Below are 13,777 nucleotides of genomic sequence, written 5' to 3'. Positions count from 1 at the left end.
TAGACTATTTTTGCAAGTGTCTAAACAGTAGGAGTTGCCATCCTGGCTTTTATTATCTAAATTAGGTTGATCTGGAACTCAGAGACTTGCCTGTTTCTTTTTACTTTGTGTTGGGAAGAAAGGCATGTGTCTTCACCAACTTGTTAATATATAAATAAATAATATATATATATGTGTATTTATTTATATATATATATATATTTAAATACAATTGTAACTCAAAGCCTTTAAATGAAAATCAAGCAAAGAGACAAGAAAATTTTAAGTTTGGGGTCAGTTGTGCCATTTTACACTGTAACAAGCAAAGCCCAGTTGGTTATTTTTTGGAATTTAGTTGATGGTTTTAGTGATTTGGTGGACTCTTACTAGAAAGAGCTGACAAGTATCTTGCAGCCAGAGAGCTTTGAATTTTAGCTGTCATCAATCTAATCATTAGGAAGAGTGCCCTTTTTCTTTTTTATTTTATTTATTTTTATTTTTTATTTTTATTAATTACACTTTACTCACTTTGTATCCCCCCATGTTTCCCTCCCTCCTCCCATCCCAATCCCTCTCTTCCTCCACCCTCTGCATGCATGCCCCTCCCCAAGTCCAATGATAGAGGAGGACCCCTTTTCCTTCCTTCTGATCCTAGTCAATTAGGTCTCATCAGAAGTGGCTGCCTTGTCCTCTTCTGTGGCCTGGTAATGCTGCTTCCCCCTCAGGAGGAGGTAATTAAAGAGCAGGCAAATCAGTTCATGTCGGAGACAGTTCCTGTTCCTATCACAATAGAACCCACTTGGATACTGAACTGCCATGGGCTATATCTCTGCAGGGGTCTTAGGTTATCTCCAAGCATAGTCCTTGGCTAGAATAGCAGTCTCAGGAAAGACCGCTGTGCTCAGATTTTTTGATTCTGTTGCTCACCTTATGGAGTTCTTATCTTCTCCAGATCTTACTGTTTCCCACTTCTTTCCTAAGATTCCCTGCACTCTGCCCAAAGGTTCCCCGTAAGTCTCGGTATCTACATTGATAGTCTACAGGGCAGAACTTTTCAGAGGTCCTCTGTGTCAGGCTCCTGACTTGTTCCCTTTTTTCTCCTTCTTCTGATGTCCAGCCTCTTTGCCTTTCTGGATAGGAATTGAGCATTTTAGCAAGAGTCCTCCCTCTTAATTAGCTTCTTTAGGTGTACAAATTTTAGTAGGTTTATCCTATATTATATGTCTGTATGAGTGAGTATATACTGTGTGCATCCCTCTGCTTCTGGGATAGCTCACTCAGGATGATCTTTTCCAGATCCCACTATTTACCTGCAAATTTCATAATTTCCTTGTTTTTTTTATTGCTGAGTAATATTCCAATGTGTAGATATACCACAATTTGTGCATCCATTCCTCCACTGAGGGGCATCTGGGCTGTTCCCAGCTTCTGGCTATTACAAATAAGGCTGATACAAACATGGTTGAGCAAATGTCCTTATTGTGTACTTGAGAATCTTTTGGATATATGCCTAGGAGTGGAATAGCTGGATATTGAGGAAGCACTATTCCTAGTTGTCTGAGAAAGCGCCAGAGTAATTTCCAGTGGTTGTACATGTTTACATTCCCACCAGCAGTGTGGTTGTACAAGTTTACATTCCCAACAGCAGTGGAGGAGGGTTCCCCTTTCTCCACAACCTCTCCAGCAAGTGTTGTCTCTTGAGTTTTTGATCTTGGCCATTCTGATGGGTGTAAGGTGAAATCTTAGGGTTGTTTTGATTTGCATTTCCCTGGTGGCTAATGAGGATGAGCATTTCTTTAAGTGTTTCTCTGCTATTCGATATTCCTCTGTGGAAAATTTTGTTTAGATCTGTACCCCATTTTTTAATTGGATTACTTGATTTATTGCTTTTTAACTTCTTTAGTTCTTTATATATGCTGGATATCAGCCCTCTGTCAGACATAGGGTTGGTGAAGATCCTTTCCCAATCTGTAGGTAGTCATTTTGTTCTGATGACAGTGTCTTTTGCTTTACTGAAGCTTTTCATTTTCATGAGGTCCCATTTATTAATTGTTGCTCTTAGATCCTGTGCTGTTGGTATTCTGTTCAGGAAGTTGTCTCCTGTACAAATGAGTTTAAGGCTCTTCCCCACTTTTTCTTAAAACCGATTTAGAGTACCTGGTTTTATGTTGGGGTCTTTGATCCACTTGTATTTTAGTTTTGTGCAGGGTGATAAATATGGATCTATTCTCATTTTTCTGCATGTAGATATCTACTTGGACCAGTGCCATTTGTTGAAGATGTTCTCTTTTTTTTCCATTGAATGGTTTTGGCTTCTTTGTCAAAAATCAAGTATTCATAAGTGTGTGGGTTTATTTCTGGGTCTTCTATTCGGTTCCATTGATCCTCCTTTCTGTTTCCATGCCAATACCGTGCAGTTTTTACCTGTACTACTATTGCTCTGTAGTACAGCTTGAGATCTGGGATGGAGATACCTCCAGATGATCTATTGTTGTACACGATCTTTTTGGAGATTCTGGGTTTTTTGTTTCTCCATATGAAGCTGAGAATCTTTCTTTCAAGGTCTGTAAAGAACTGAGTTGGTATTTTGACAGGAATTGCATTGAATCTGTAGATTGCTTTTGGCAGGATGTCCGTTTTCACAATGGTAATCCTACCAATCCATGAGCACAGGAGATCTTTCCATCTTCTGATATCTTCTTCAATTTCTTTCTTCAGAGACTTTAAGTTTTTTTTTTTCAAACAGGTCTTTCACTTGCTTGGTTAGAGTCACCGCAAGGTACTTTATGTTATTAGTGGCTATTGTGAAGGGTGTTGTTTCCCTTATTTCATTCTCAGCCCATTTGTCTTTTGTATACAGAAAGGCTTCTGATTTTTTAAATTGGTTTTGTATCCTGCCACTTTGCTGAAGGTGTTTATCAGCTGAAAGAGTTCTCTGGTTAAATTTTTGGGGTCACTCATGTATACTATCATATCATCTGTGAATAGTGACACTTTTACCTCTTCCTTTCTGATTTGTATCCCTTTGATCTCCTTTGGTTTTCTCATTTCTTTAGCTAGGACACCAAGTACTTTGTTGAAGAGATGTGGTGAGAGTGGGGAGCCTTGTCTTGTCCCTGATTTCAGTGGGATTGATTTAAGTTTCTCTCCATTGAGTTTGATGTTGGCTATAGGCTTGCTGTATATTGCCTTTACTATGTTAAAGTATGTGCCTTGTATCCCTTATCTCTCCAAGATTTTAAACATGAATGGATGTTGGACTTTGTCAAATGCTTTTTTGGCATCTAAGGAGATGATCATGTGGTTTTTCTCCTTCAGTTTGTTTATGTGGTGGATTACATTGATGGATTTCCATATGTTGAACCACCCTTGCATGCCTGGGATGAAGCCTACCTGGTCATGGTGGATGATATCTTTGATGTATTCATGGATTTGGTTTGCAAGGATTTTTATTGAGTATTTTTGCATCAATATTCATAAGAGGGATAGGTCTGAAGTTCTCTTTTTTTGTTGGGTCTTTGTGTGGTTTAGGTATCAAGGTGACTGTCTTTATATAATGATTTTGGTAATGTTTCTGTTTCTATTTTGTGAAATAGTTTGGAGAGAATTGGAGTTAGCGCTTCTTTGAAGGTCTGGTAGAATTCTGCACTGAATCCATCTGGCCCAGGGCTTTTTTTTGGAAGGGAGACTGTTGATGACTGTTTCTATTTCCTTGGGGGATATAGTATTTTTCAATCTATTTACCTGATCTTGATTTAATATTGGTAGATGGAATCTATCAAGAAAATTGTCCATTTCATTTAGATTTTCAAATTTTATGCCATATAGGCTTTTGTAGTAAGACCTAATGATTGTTTGGATTTCCTCAGTGTCTGTTGTTAGGTCTCCCCCTTCAATTTTGACTTTTCACTTCTGAATTCCACTATGAACAAATTGCTTATCCCTGATATGGCACAACATAAGTCAATAAATGTAAAAACCACATAAATGATGTATAAACAAAAATCACATGAACATCCTAATAGCTTAAACCAAAAAAAAAAACAAAAAAAAATCTTTGAAAAAATCCAAATGCCTTCATCATAAAAGTTTCAAAAGTTGTAAGACCAGAGGCAACACCTCTCAGCACAGTAAAGGTATAGGTGAGAAACCTGCATCCAAAATCATCACTAATGGAGAAAAGGTTTAGGCTAGTTTACTCAGGTCAGAAGTTTGTCATCTATGTTCACCACCCCCACTCCTTTTCAGTATTTTGTTCAAAGTGTTAGTTTAGGCAATAAAGAAAGATACGTAAAGGAATATAAATAGGGAACGTAGAATTCAAACTATCGTGTTGGAGGTGGTGTTTAATATTAACTATTGATATATCTTCTGTTAAAGCTTGCTGTTTATACTAAATGGCTGTATACCCAAATCACCACACAGAGACTGGGCTTATTTAGTTAACCTAGAACACAATGCTGGGCAATTGTTACTCCATCCTAAACCTCCAAGCCCTGATAGTTTCCTAATATTTAGATTTCCCACATTATACTTAATTTTGTGAAATATTATGTCCAGTCCATCTTCACGTAGTTCCAAGATCTATCTTTCCTGCTTATTTCTCCTAGCTCTTCTCTCGCACCTCTCCTCCCCCTCATTTCCTGCCATCTGGGTCCTCCCCTCTTTCCTGTCCTCTGGCTCTGCCCATTGTACAACATTGTGGCTAGTTGTTTTATTTTGGCCTGTTTACACACAGTTGAGATAGGATGCTTACAGTAAGTATCACAATGCAATATCTAGATTGAAACCAGAGAGTGGGGGGGAGAAATCAACATTTAAATGAACAAGGGTAAGGTGTATATGTTACAAAAAACATTATACCAACACTATCACTCTTTGAAGATGATGTAATAATATGCATTACAATTCCCCAAAATTCTATCAAAAATTATGAAAAGATTAACAAGTATAGCTATGTGACAGTATACAGAACCAATTTGAACAAATCAATTTACTTTTGTATATACTAGCATCAAACATTCAAAGGAGACTTTGAGCACACTCACATTCAGAAATGTCTGAAGGAAAGTAAAATATCTAGTAATAAACAGATGAAAGAGAAACAAAAAACACATCTACAATGAGAACTTCAAACACCTGAAGAAATCAAGAAAGACTGGATAATGAGGAGACATCCCATGTTCCTGGATTGATAAAGATAAAATTTTGAAAATTACCATTCAACTAAAAGGTAGTCACAAATTAAAATGCAAATGCAATAAAAAGCACAATCTCATTCTTCACAGATAGGAAAACAAAAACAAAAACAACTTCTGCCCAGTTCCCTTTCTTCATTCACTTCTGCTGTCTATTCTATTTTCTATTCTGAGTGACATTCTGGCACCCTCCTGTGGATCCTCCTTGTTATTTGGCTTCTTTGCATGTGTGGATTGTAATATGGTTATCCTGTACTATAAGTCTAATCTGTGTATGTGTTACCTCACTCAGGATGATATTTTTCTAGTTCGATCCCTTTGTCTGCAGTTTTCATGATTTCTTATTTTTAATAACTGATTAATTCCATTGTGTAAATGTACCAGAAGTACTTTATCCACTCTTCTATACCTGAGGGACATCTGTGTTGTTTCCAGTTTCTAGCCGTTATGAATAAAATAGCTATGAACATAGTAGAACAAATGTTCTTGTTCTATAATGGAACATCTTTTGGATATATTCCCTGGAGTGGTATAGCTGAGTCTGGAGGTAGAACTATTCCCAATTTTCTGATAATGCACCAGATTGATTTTCAGAAAAGTTGTACAAGTTTGCACTCCCATCAGCAATAGAAGAATGTTCCCTTTTCTCCACGTTGTCACCAGCGTGTGTTGTCACTTGAGTTTTTGATCTTAGTCATTCGAGTGGTGTAAGATGGAATCTTAGAGTCATTTTGGTTTCTGTATGATAGCTAAGGATTTTTGATGATTTCCTTTAGTGCTTCTCAGCCATTTGAGATTCCTCTGTGGTGAATTCTCAGTTTAGCTCTGAACCCCATTTTTAAATTGGATTAGTTGATTTGTTGGTGCTTAATTTCTTAAGTTCTTTGTATATTTTGGATTTTACCGCTGTCTGATGTAGGGTTGTTGTTAATATTTTTCCAATCTATTGGCTGCCATTTTGTTCTATTGATAGTGTCTGTTGACTTACAGAAGCTTTTCCGTTTCTCTGAGCTTGTGCTGTTGTTGTTTTATTGTGTCCTGTGTTAGTGAGTTCCAGACTTTTCTCCACCTTGTCTTATCTAAATGAATCTCTGGTTTTATGTCAAGGTCTTTGATCCCCTTGGACTTGAGTTTCTGCAGGTGATACAAAGGGGTCTATTTGCATTTTTCTACAGGCAGAAACCTAGTTAGACCACAATCATTTGTTGAAGATGCTGTCATTTTTCCATTGTATGGTTTTGTCTTTGTTGAAAGTAAAGTCCCAGTATAAGTGTGGGTTTATTTCTGTATCCTTATTTCAATTGTACAAGATTGGTCTGCTCTCAAGGGTGTTTTATGTTTCCATATGAAATTTATGTTTGCTCTTTCAAGGTTTGTAAAGAATTGTGTTGGAATGTTGGTGGGAAATGGATTGAATCTATAGATTGCATTTGTTAAGAATGCTGTTTTACTATGTTAATTTTACATATCCATGATTTGGGAAGCTCTTTCCATCTTCTGATCTCTTCCTCAGTTTCTTTCTTTAAAGACCTATAATTCTACTCATAGAGGTCTTCATTTGGTTGGTTAGAGTTACTACAAAATATTTCATATTGCTTGTGACTACTGTTTAGGGTGTTGTTTCCCAAATTTCATTCTCAGCCCAGTTTTCATTTGTATGCAGAAGGCCTAATGATCTTTTTAGTTAATTGTGTTCCCAGCCACTATGTGGAAAGTATGTATCAATTGTAGGAATTCTCTAGTAGAATTGCTTGGGTCATGTATGTATACTAGTATGTCATCTGTGAATACTGATACTTTGACTTCTTCCTTTCCAATTTGTATCTCCTTAATCACCTTCAGTTGTAGTATTACTATGGCTAGGACTTAAGTAGCATATTGAAGAGATATGGCAATGGTAGGCATCTTTGTTCTGTACCTCATATAAGTGGAATTTAAGTTTCTCTCCAAATAATTTCATGCTGGCTCTCAGGTTGCCTTTTACTGCCTTTATTATGTTAAATATGTGCCTGATTCCTTGTGAGTCTGATTTCTCCCCTTTTTAACATGAAGGGGTGTTTGGATTTTGTGATATGTTTTTTCTCATCTAATGAGATGATCATGTGATTTTGTTCTTTCATTTTGTTTATATGGTAGATTACACTGATAGATTTTCATATGTTGAACCATCCTGATATCCCTGAGATGAAGCCTATTTGTTCATCGTGTATATCTTTGATGTTGGATTTGGTTTGTGAGTATTTTATTGAGTATAGTTGTGCCTATGTTCATAAGTGAGATTGGTCTGAAATTTTCTTTCTTTGTTGAGACTTTGTTTGGTTTGTGTACCAGGGTGACTGTGCCATCAGAATGAGTTTGGCACTGTTCCTTCTGTTTGTATTTTGTGGAATACTTTCATGAATATTGGTATGAACTCTTGTTTGAAATTCGGGTATGATTCTATGCTCAAACCATGTAGCCCAGGGTGTGTGTGTGTGTGTGTGTGTGTGTGTGTGTGTGTGTGTTTGGCAGACTTTTAATTACTGCTTCTATTTTCTTAGGTGCTATTGGCTCTATTGTTTTATATTATTAAACTTTTTGGTTTTGAGGAAAAAGTTTCTCCATTTTCTTGTGTGTCCTTTAAGTAGGTATATAAATCAGGCAGGCCTCAGACTTAGAGATCCACCTGAATGTGAATATAGAGTACTAGTATTAGATGTGGGCCCACATGCCTCTCTTTGTAGTTTTGTTTTTATATTATTGGCTGATGACCTGAAATGTAGGTATTTGTACATATCAAATCTGTTCTTCAATTGATCTTCATCCACATGTTAAATTTTGAGATTTAACAGAGCATATTGTATTTCTCATTTGGCAACTTCAGGTTCCTTAACCCATGCTGCTATGGCTTCTCATCTAAGGCCACACCCATATACTGCCAGCGGGCTCCCATGACCCAGAAACTCACCCACCCTGATTTCTATTCTCTCGTTTCATTTGCTCCTTGCCTGATGTCCATTCCCATTACCCTCCACACTCCCTCTCCCACCCTATCTCTTCCCTCCATTTATTTCAGATACCTATCTTATTTTCTCTTCTGAGTGAGTTTCCTACACCCTCCCTTTGCTCTCCTTCTCTCATTGACACTCTGGGTCTATGGATTGTTCCATGGTTTTCCTGTATGTTATGGTTAATTTCCACTTTTGAGGAAGTACATACCATGTGGGTCTTTCAGCATCTAGGTCATCTCACTTGGAAAAGTCTTTTCTAGTTCCACCCATTCTCTGGCTGATTGCATGAAGTCTTATTTATTAATAGCTAATTGGTATTCCACTATATAATTGCATCACATTTTCTTTATCCATTCTTCAACAAAAGGACATTTAGGTTGTTTCCATTTTCTCTTTATTATAAATAAATCTGCTATGAACATATTTGAACAAGTGTCCTTGTGGTGTGTTATAGCATCTTTTGGGTATATTACCTGGAGTAGTATAGGTGTTGAGGTACATGGGTAATGACATAGGTCTATTCTACATTTTTTGAGAAACGTCTAGATGGATTTCCAAAGTGGTTGTTCAAGTTTTCATTCGCACCAGCACTGGAGGTGTGTTCTCCTTACTCCACATCCTCACCACCATGTACTATCCCTTGAGTTCATCATCTGAGCTATTCTTACAAAAGTAAGATTGAAATGCAGAGTTCTTTTGATTTGCCTTTCCTTAATAACTAAGGACACCAAACATTTCTTTAAGTGCATCTCAGACATTAGCACTTTCTCTTTTGAAAGTTATCTGTTTAGTTCTGTATGCCATTTTTAATTAGGTTATTTGATTTGTTGGTGTCTAATTTCTTCAGTTATTTATTGTGTATATTATCCTTCAGTTAGAAATAGGCTAGGTTAAGGTCCTCTCCCAGTCCATGTGCTGCCATTGATAGAGTTATTTACCTTCCAGATGCCTTTCATTTTCAGTGTCCCTTTTGTTAATTGTCAATTTTATTTTCTGAGCTGTTGGTGTACTGTTCACAGAGGTGTCTCTATCTTTTTTGTTTGGTTGATTTATTTTTACAGAATATTCAGGTTATTATATACTCCTGACTGTCTTGGAATATTGCATAGACCAGGCTAGTATCCAGTTCTATGAAATACTCCTGTGCCTGTCTCCTGAGTGTTTTTGGAATAAAAGACTTTTAAAAATACACCCAGCTTGTCCATTGTTGTTATAGTCAGGAATTGCTCATACTATTTCTCTGATGTTTACTCTCTCTGGTTATGTCTGTGAATTAGCATTTTTCTTGCATGGCTATATCATCCTGAAAGGATGCAGGAATTAGAGAGGTTCACCTCTCTTTTCAGTTTCCTCCTAAAAAGAGTTCGTGATTACATTAGAACCTGTGTGTCAGAAAATAAGTAGAAGAAACAACCAGAATTATGTGAAAATATTGTAAACGAAGTATACATTTCCAGGATACATTGTCAGTTTCATGCTTTCTGTTTTACACATGTGTGAATATTTTAGAATGCATTAAGCTACAATGATGTGCATGTGAACTTCACTCGAGAAGAATGGGCTTTGCTGGATCCTTCCCAAAGGATTCTCTACAAAGATGTGATGCTGGAGACCTACAGGAATCTCACTGCCATAGGTATGAGAGTGAATTATCTTTACTTTTTAAAATGAGAGACAATCTCTTTATTCAGTATTGATGTACTTCTGTAATTTCACTTGAGCATGAGGAATACTAAAGTGAATGGTTCTTTGATTGACCATAATCTTGACCTAAATTTTGCCTTATTTCCAATAATAAATCATGCATTTTCTGGTACTGTATTTTAGGCTACAATTGGGAAGATCATAATATTGAAGAGCATTGTCAAAGTTCTAGAAGACATGTAAGGTAATTTTTATGTGTAAGCTGATACAAATATGGTTCTGAGAAAATGTTAATATGTCTTGGAAACTTGAAAGAGACAGTGTAAATGGAATGCTTTAAGTATATTTATTGATGATTATAACTTGTTACCAAACCATATACCTCGATGTTAGTTATTTGATGTGTGTTTGCAAGGCACACCTCTAAGAAAGAATGCAAGGAAACCATACCTTACCAAAGATGATAATTTAAATCATAGCCACACTAGAGCTATGTGGTAGAACTGTAATTTGTTTCATCTCCTACAACTCAGGTATTGCCAAAGGTATTCACAGTAAATAGGTGATGAAAGTATGTCCAAAATATTATACTAATCAAGTATTCCATAGTAAAGCTGGAGTTACTCATGTACTTATAGTAATGTTGCTAAGTTTTGTGGCAAAGGTAGGTTTTTAGTGTCAAGAATGTTGTTGTGGAAAAACCATAATCCGTATAGCACATGTCTGTGATGAACACAAATCAAATGTGTGAATACAACGTGAAATCATGTCACTTATTCTTCTTTTAATGGGTGTATCATATGTCAAATGAATACAAACCATGTTAGCGTATGGATATTGAAAGAAACAATGTACCTCCCAGAACAACTAAAAGATAGAATAGCCTTCATTTTCAGTAATTTTTAATATGTGATCCTGTTAGGATTTATATGGGATTTTCAGAATTGCCAGCAGTTCAAATAATGACACAAAGGCTTTTTTAATATTTTAAAGCTAAGGCAATTTAGCTGGGCAGATTGTGAACCCTTTTTTTCGCTTAACCCAAATAAACCTAGCATGGTATCCACTGCATGGCCAGCTCTACCTCTTTGTTCATGTTCATGTCCATCTGTTAACCTCAGTGTCCTGCTGGTGATTCACCTGTCTTTTGCTTTGTTCTTCCCAGCAACATTCTCTCATTCAGAAGTACTGTCCTCCATTTTGTGCCCTGCTATCAGTTGTAGCTCTTTATTGTTTCCAATAGATAAGTAAGGAAGGACAAATGTTTATAAAATATAGGACAGGTGATGGGCTATATACTAAAATCTGGCCATCACTTAGCTCTCTGCAGGCTCAACAATCAATATCCACATATACTGACACACTTTCACACAATATACACCAACATCAGTTCATTGGTTATTCAACTTCATTATGAATACTCATAAACTGACACTGCAGAAAATATAAGTTTTAGGAATATTTAAATATTTCTATTTGTCTAGTTATTTTTGCAAAAATAGCATGGCACATAATATATGGAAATTTATTAATCCAGTCAGTGTGTTAAAGCTCCAAGGTCTTGCAGTTTTCTACAAGTATGTGGTAAAACAACTTATAGAAGAAAGTATAGTATAAATTTGAGCCAGGTAACAAATATTTTTATCATTACAAGTATTTTCAAATATGTAAAACAACACTTAGAGAAAGAGAATACCATGAATGTAAAAATAGTATTGAAACCTCAAGATTTAATTCCACTTTACTTTTACACCAAATATAAAATTGACATAGATAAAAAGATTAATCATTGTAATGAGTGTGGTAAAACTTAACATGTGCAAATTATTTTCGCAGGTATGAAGGCAGTCATATTGGAGAGAAACCCTCTGAAGACAGTCAATTTGGTGAAGTCTTTACACAATCAGAGTAGTCCTCACACGTATAAAAGAACGCAGACTGGTGCGGATCTCTATGAATGTAACCAATATGGTAAACACTCTGTATATAATAGTGAACTTCAAATCTATGAAAGAATTCATGTTGGACAGAAACTCCACAATTTTGATCAATGTGCCAAAGCCTTTGCAAACCACTGTTGTCTCCTAATAGACAAAAGAACATTTACTGGAGAGAAACCTCATGAATGTAATAATTGTGGTAAAGCCTATACATGTAATAGTACTCTCCTAATACAAGAAAGAACACATGCTGGAGAGAAATCTTATGAATGTAACCAATGTGGTAAAGCCTTTGCATGTAACAGGAGTCTCCTGGTACATAAAAGAACTCACACTGGAGAGAAACCTTATGAATGTAACCAGTGTGGTAAAGCCTTTGTAAGTAACCGTAATCTTCTAATACATAAAAGGACACACACTGGAAAGAAACCTTATGAATGTAACCAATGTGGTAAAGCCTTTCTATGTAACAATCATCTGGTACTGCATAAAAGAACTCACACTGGAGAGAAAATTTATGAATGTAAACAATGTGGTAAAGCCTTTCCACACAACAGTCATCTCCTAATACATGAAAGAACTCACACTGGAGAGAAACCTTATAAATGTAACCAGTGTGGTAAAGCCTTTGTAAGTAACCGTACTCTTCTAATACATAAAAGAACACACACTGGAGAGAAACCTTATGAATGTAACCAGTGTGGTAAAGCCTTTACACAGAAGATTCTTCTCCTAAGACATAAAAGAACTCACACCAGAGAGAAACCTTCTGAATGTAACCAATGTGGTAAAGCCTTTGCACGTAACAGTTATCTGGTAGAACAAAAGAACTCACACTGGAGAGAAACTTTATGAATGTAACCAGTGTTGTAAAGCCTTTGCAAGTAACAGTAATCTTCTAATACATGAAAGGACACACACTGGAGAGAAACCTTATGAATGTACCCAGTGTGGCAAAGCCTTTGCACAGAACAGTCATCTGGTAGAACATAAAAAAAACTCACACTGGAGAGAAACTTTATGAATGTAAACAATGTGGTAAAGCCTTTGCATGTAACAGTAATCTCCTAAGACATAAAAGAACTCACACTAGAGTGGAATCTTATGAATGTATCCAACATGATAAAGTCTGATGCATTTCAGACTAGTTTCTGAAGACAGAAAAGAACACACCCTGGTGAAAAAACTTATGAATGTAATCAGTGTGGCATCACCTTTGTACAACAGTCATCTCCTAATACATAAAAATACATATTGCAGAAAATGTGACTATAACCAATGTCATAAAAGCTTTTCATGTAACAGTCATCTAGGACAAGAACACTTATTGAATTGAGATCCTATGAACATAACCAATGTTGCAAACCCTTTGCATGCCATGATAATCTCCAAGTACATAAAAGAATACACACTAGAGAGACAACATTATGAATGTAACCAACATGATAAAAACTTTTTGTGTAATAGTAATCTCCTAAGACAAAGAACACATACTGGAGAGAAACCTTATGAATATAACCAACATGTCAAAACTTTTTCTCTTCAGAATCATCTTCAAAGTCATAAAAGAATTCATACTGGACAGAAAGATTATGAATGTATTTACATGGTGAAGCTCCTTTCTATAATCATTATGACAGAATTCGTATAGGAGAGAAATTTTAGAATGTGTTAAAATGTGAGGCGTTTGCACTTATGTATATTTTTCGTCATCATAAAAGTTTCATACTGGATAGAAATTGTGAGAATACAAGCAATATGGTAAGGCCTTTGTGTTCTTCGTTCCACTGACTCAAAGAAAATCAAACACTAGGTCAATGCAGATGACAAAAATTTATTGTCATCCTGGCACTACTGATTGATGAGGGCCACATAACATTCTTGCAACTGAACTGTTATACCTATCTATCCATTCAGCCAGAAAGTTACAGAGGTTCTGAGCTTGAAAATTGTAAATACCTGTGCTGTTTTACAACTCCTTTTTTAATCAGTCAGGGTTTAGGGATATGGGATTGGTTTATATCAT

General features: G+C 36.1%; 1 protein-coding gene and 1 long non-coding RNA gene across 2 annotated transcripts; both read left to right on the top strand.

The window, feature by feature from the left end:
* The first annotated feature begins 9,680 nt into the window (after positions 1–9,680).
* LOC129675608 (uncharacterized) lies at positions 9,681–11,723 on the top strand. Its single transcript, XR_008719961.1, has 3 exons — positions 9,681–9,803; positions 9,995–10,055; positions 11,648–11,723. It is a non-coding gene; the product is annotated as an uncharacterized LOC129675608 (long non-coding RNA).
* Positions 11,724–12,015: 292 nt separating this feature from the next.
* Positions 12,016–13,396, top strand: LOC129675607 (zinc finger protein 120-like; the record flags this gene model as incomplete). The annotated part of the gene is made up of 3 exons (XM_055605553.1): positions 12,016–12,391; positions 12,627–12,733; positions 13,298–13,396. Coding segments are annotated over 3 exons (582 nt in total), but the record flags the coding sequence as incomplete, so codon positions are not given.
* Positions 13,397–13,777: the final 381 nt, after the last annotated feature.

The sequence above is a fragment of the Psammomys obesus genome, unplaced genomic scaffold (genome assembly GCF_907164565.1).
Source record: "Psammomys obesus unplaced genomic scaffold, mPsaObe1.curated_primary_1811, whole genome shotgun sequence".
Lineage (NCBI taxonomy): Eukaryota > Metazoa > Chordata > Mammalia > Rodentia > Muridae > Psammomys > Psammomys obesus.
This window is presented reverse-complemented; position numbering and strand designations above follow the sequence as displayed.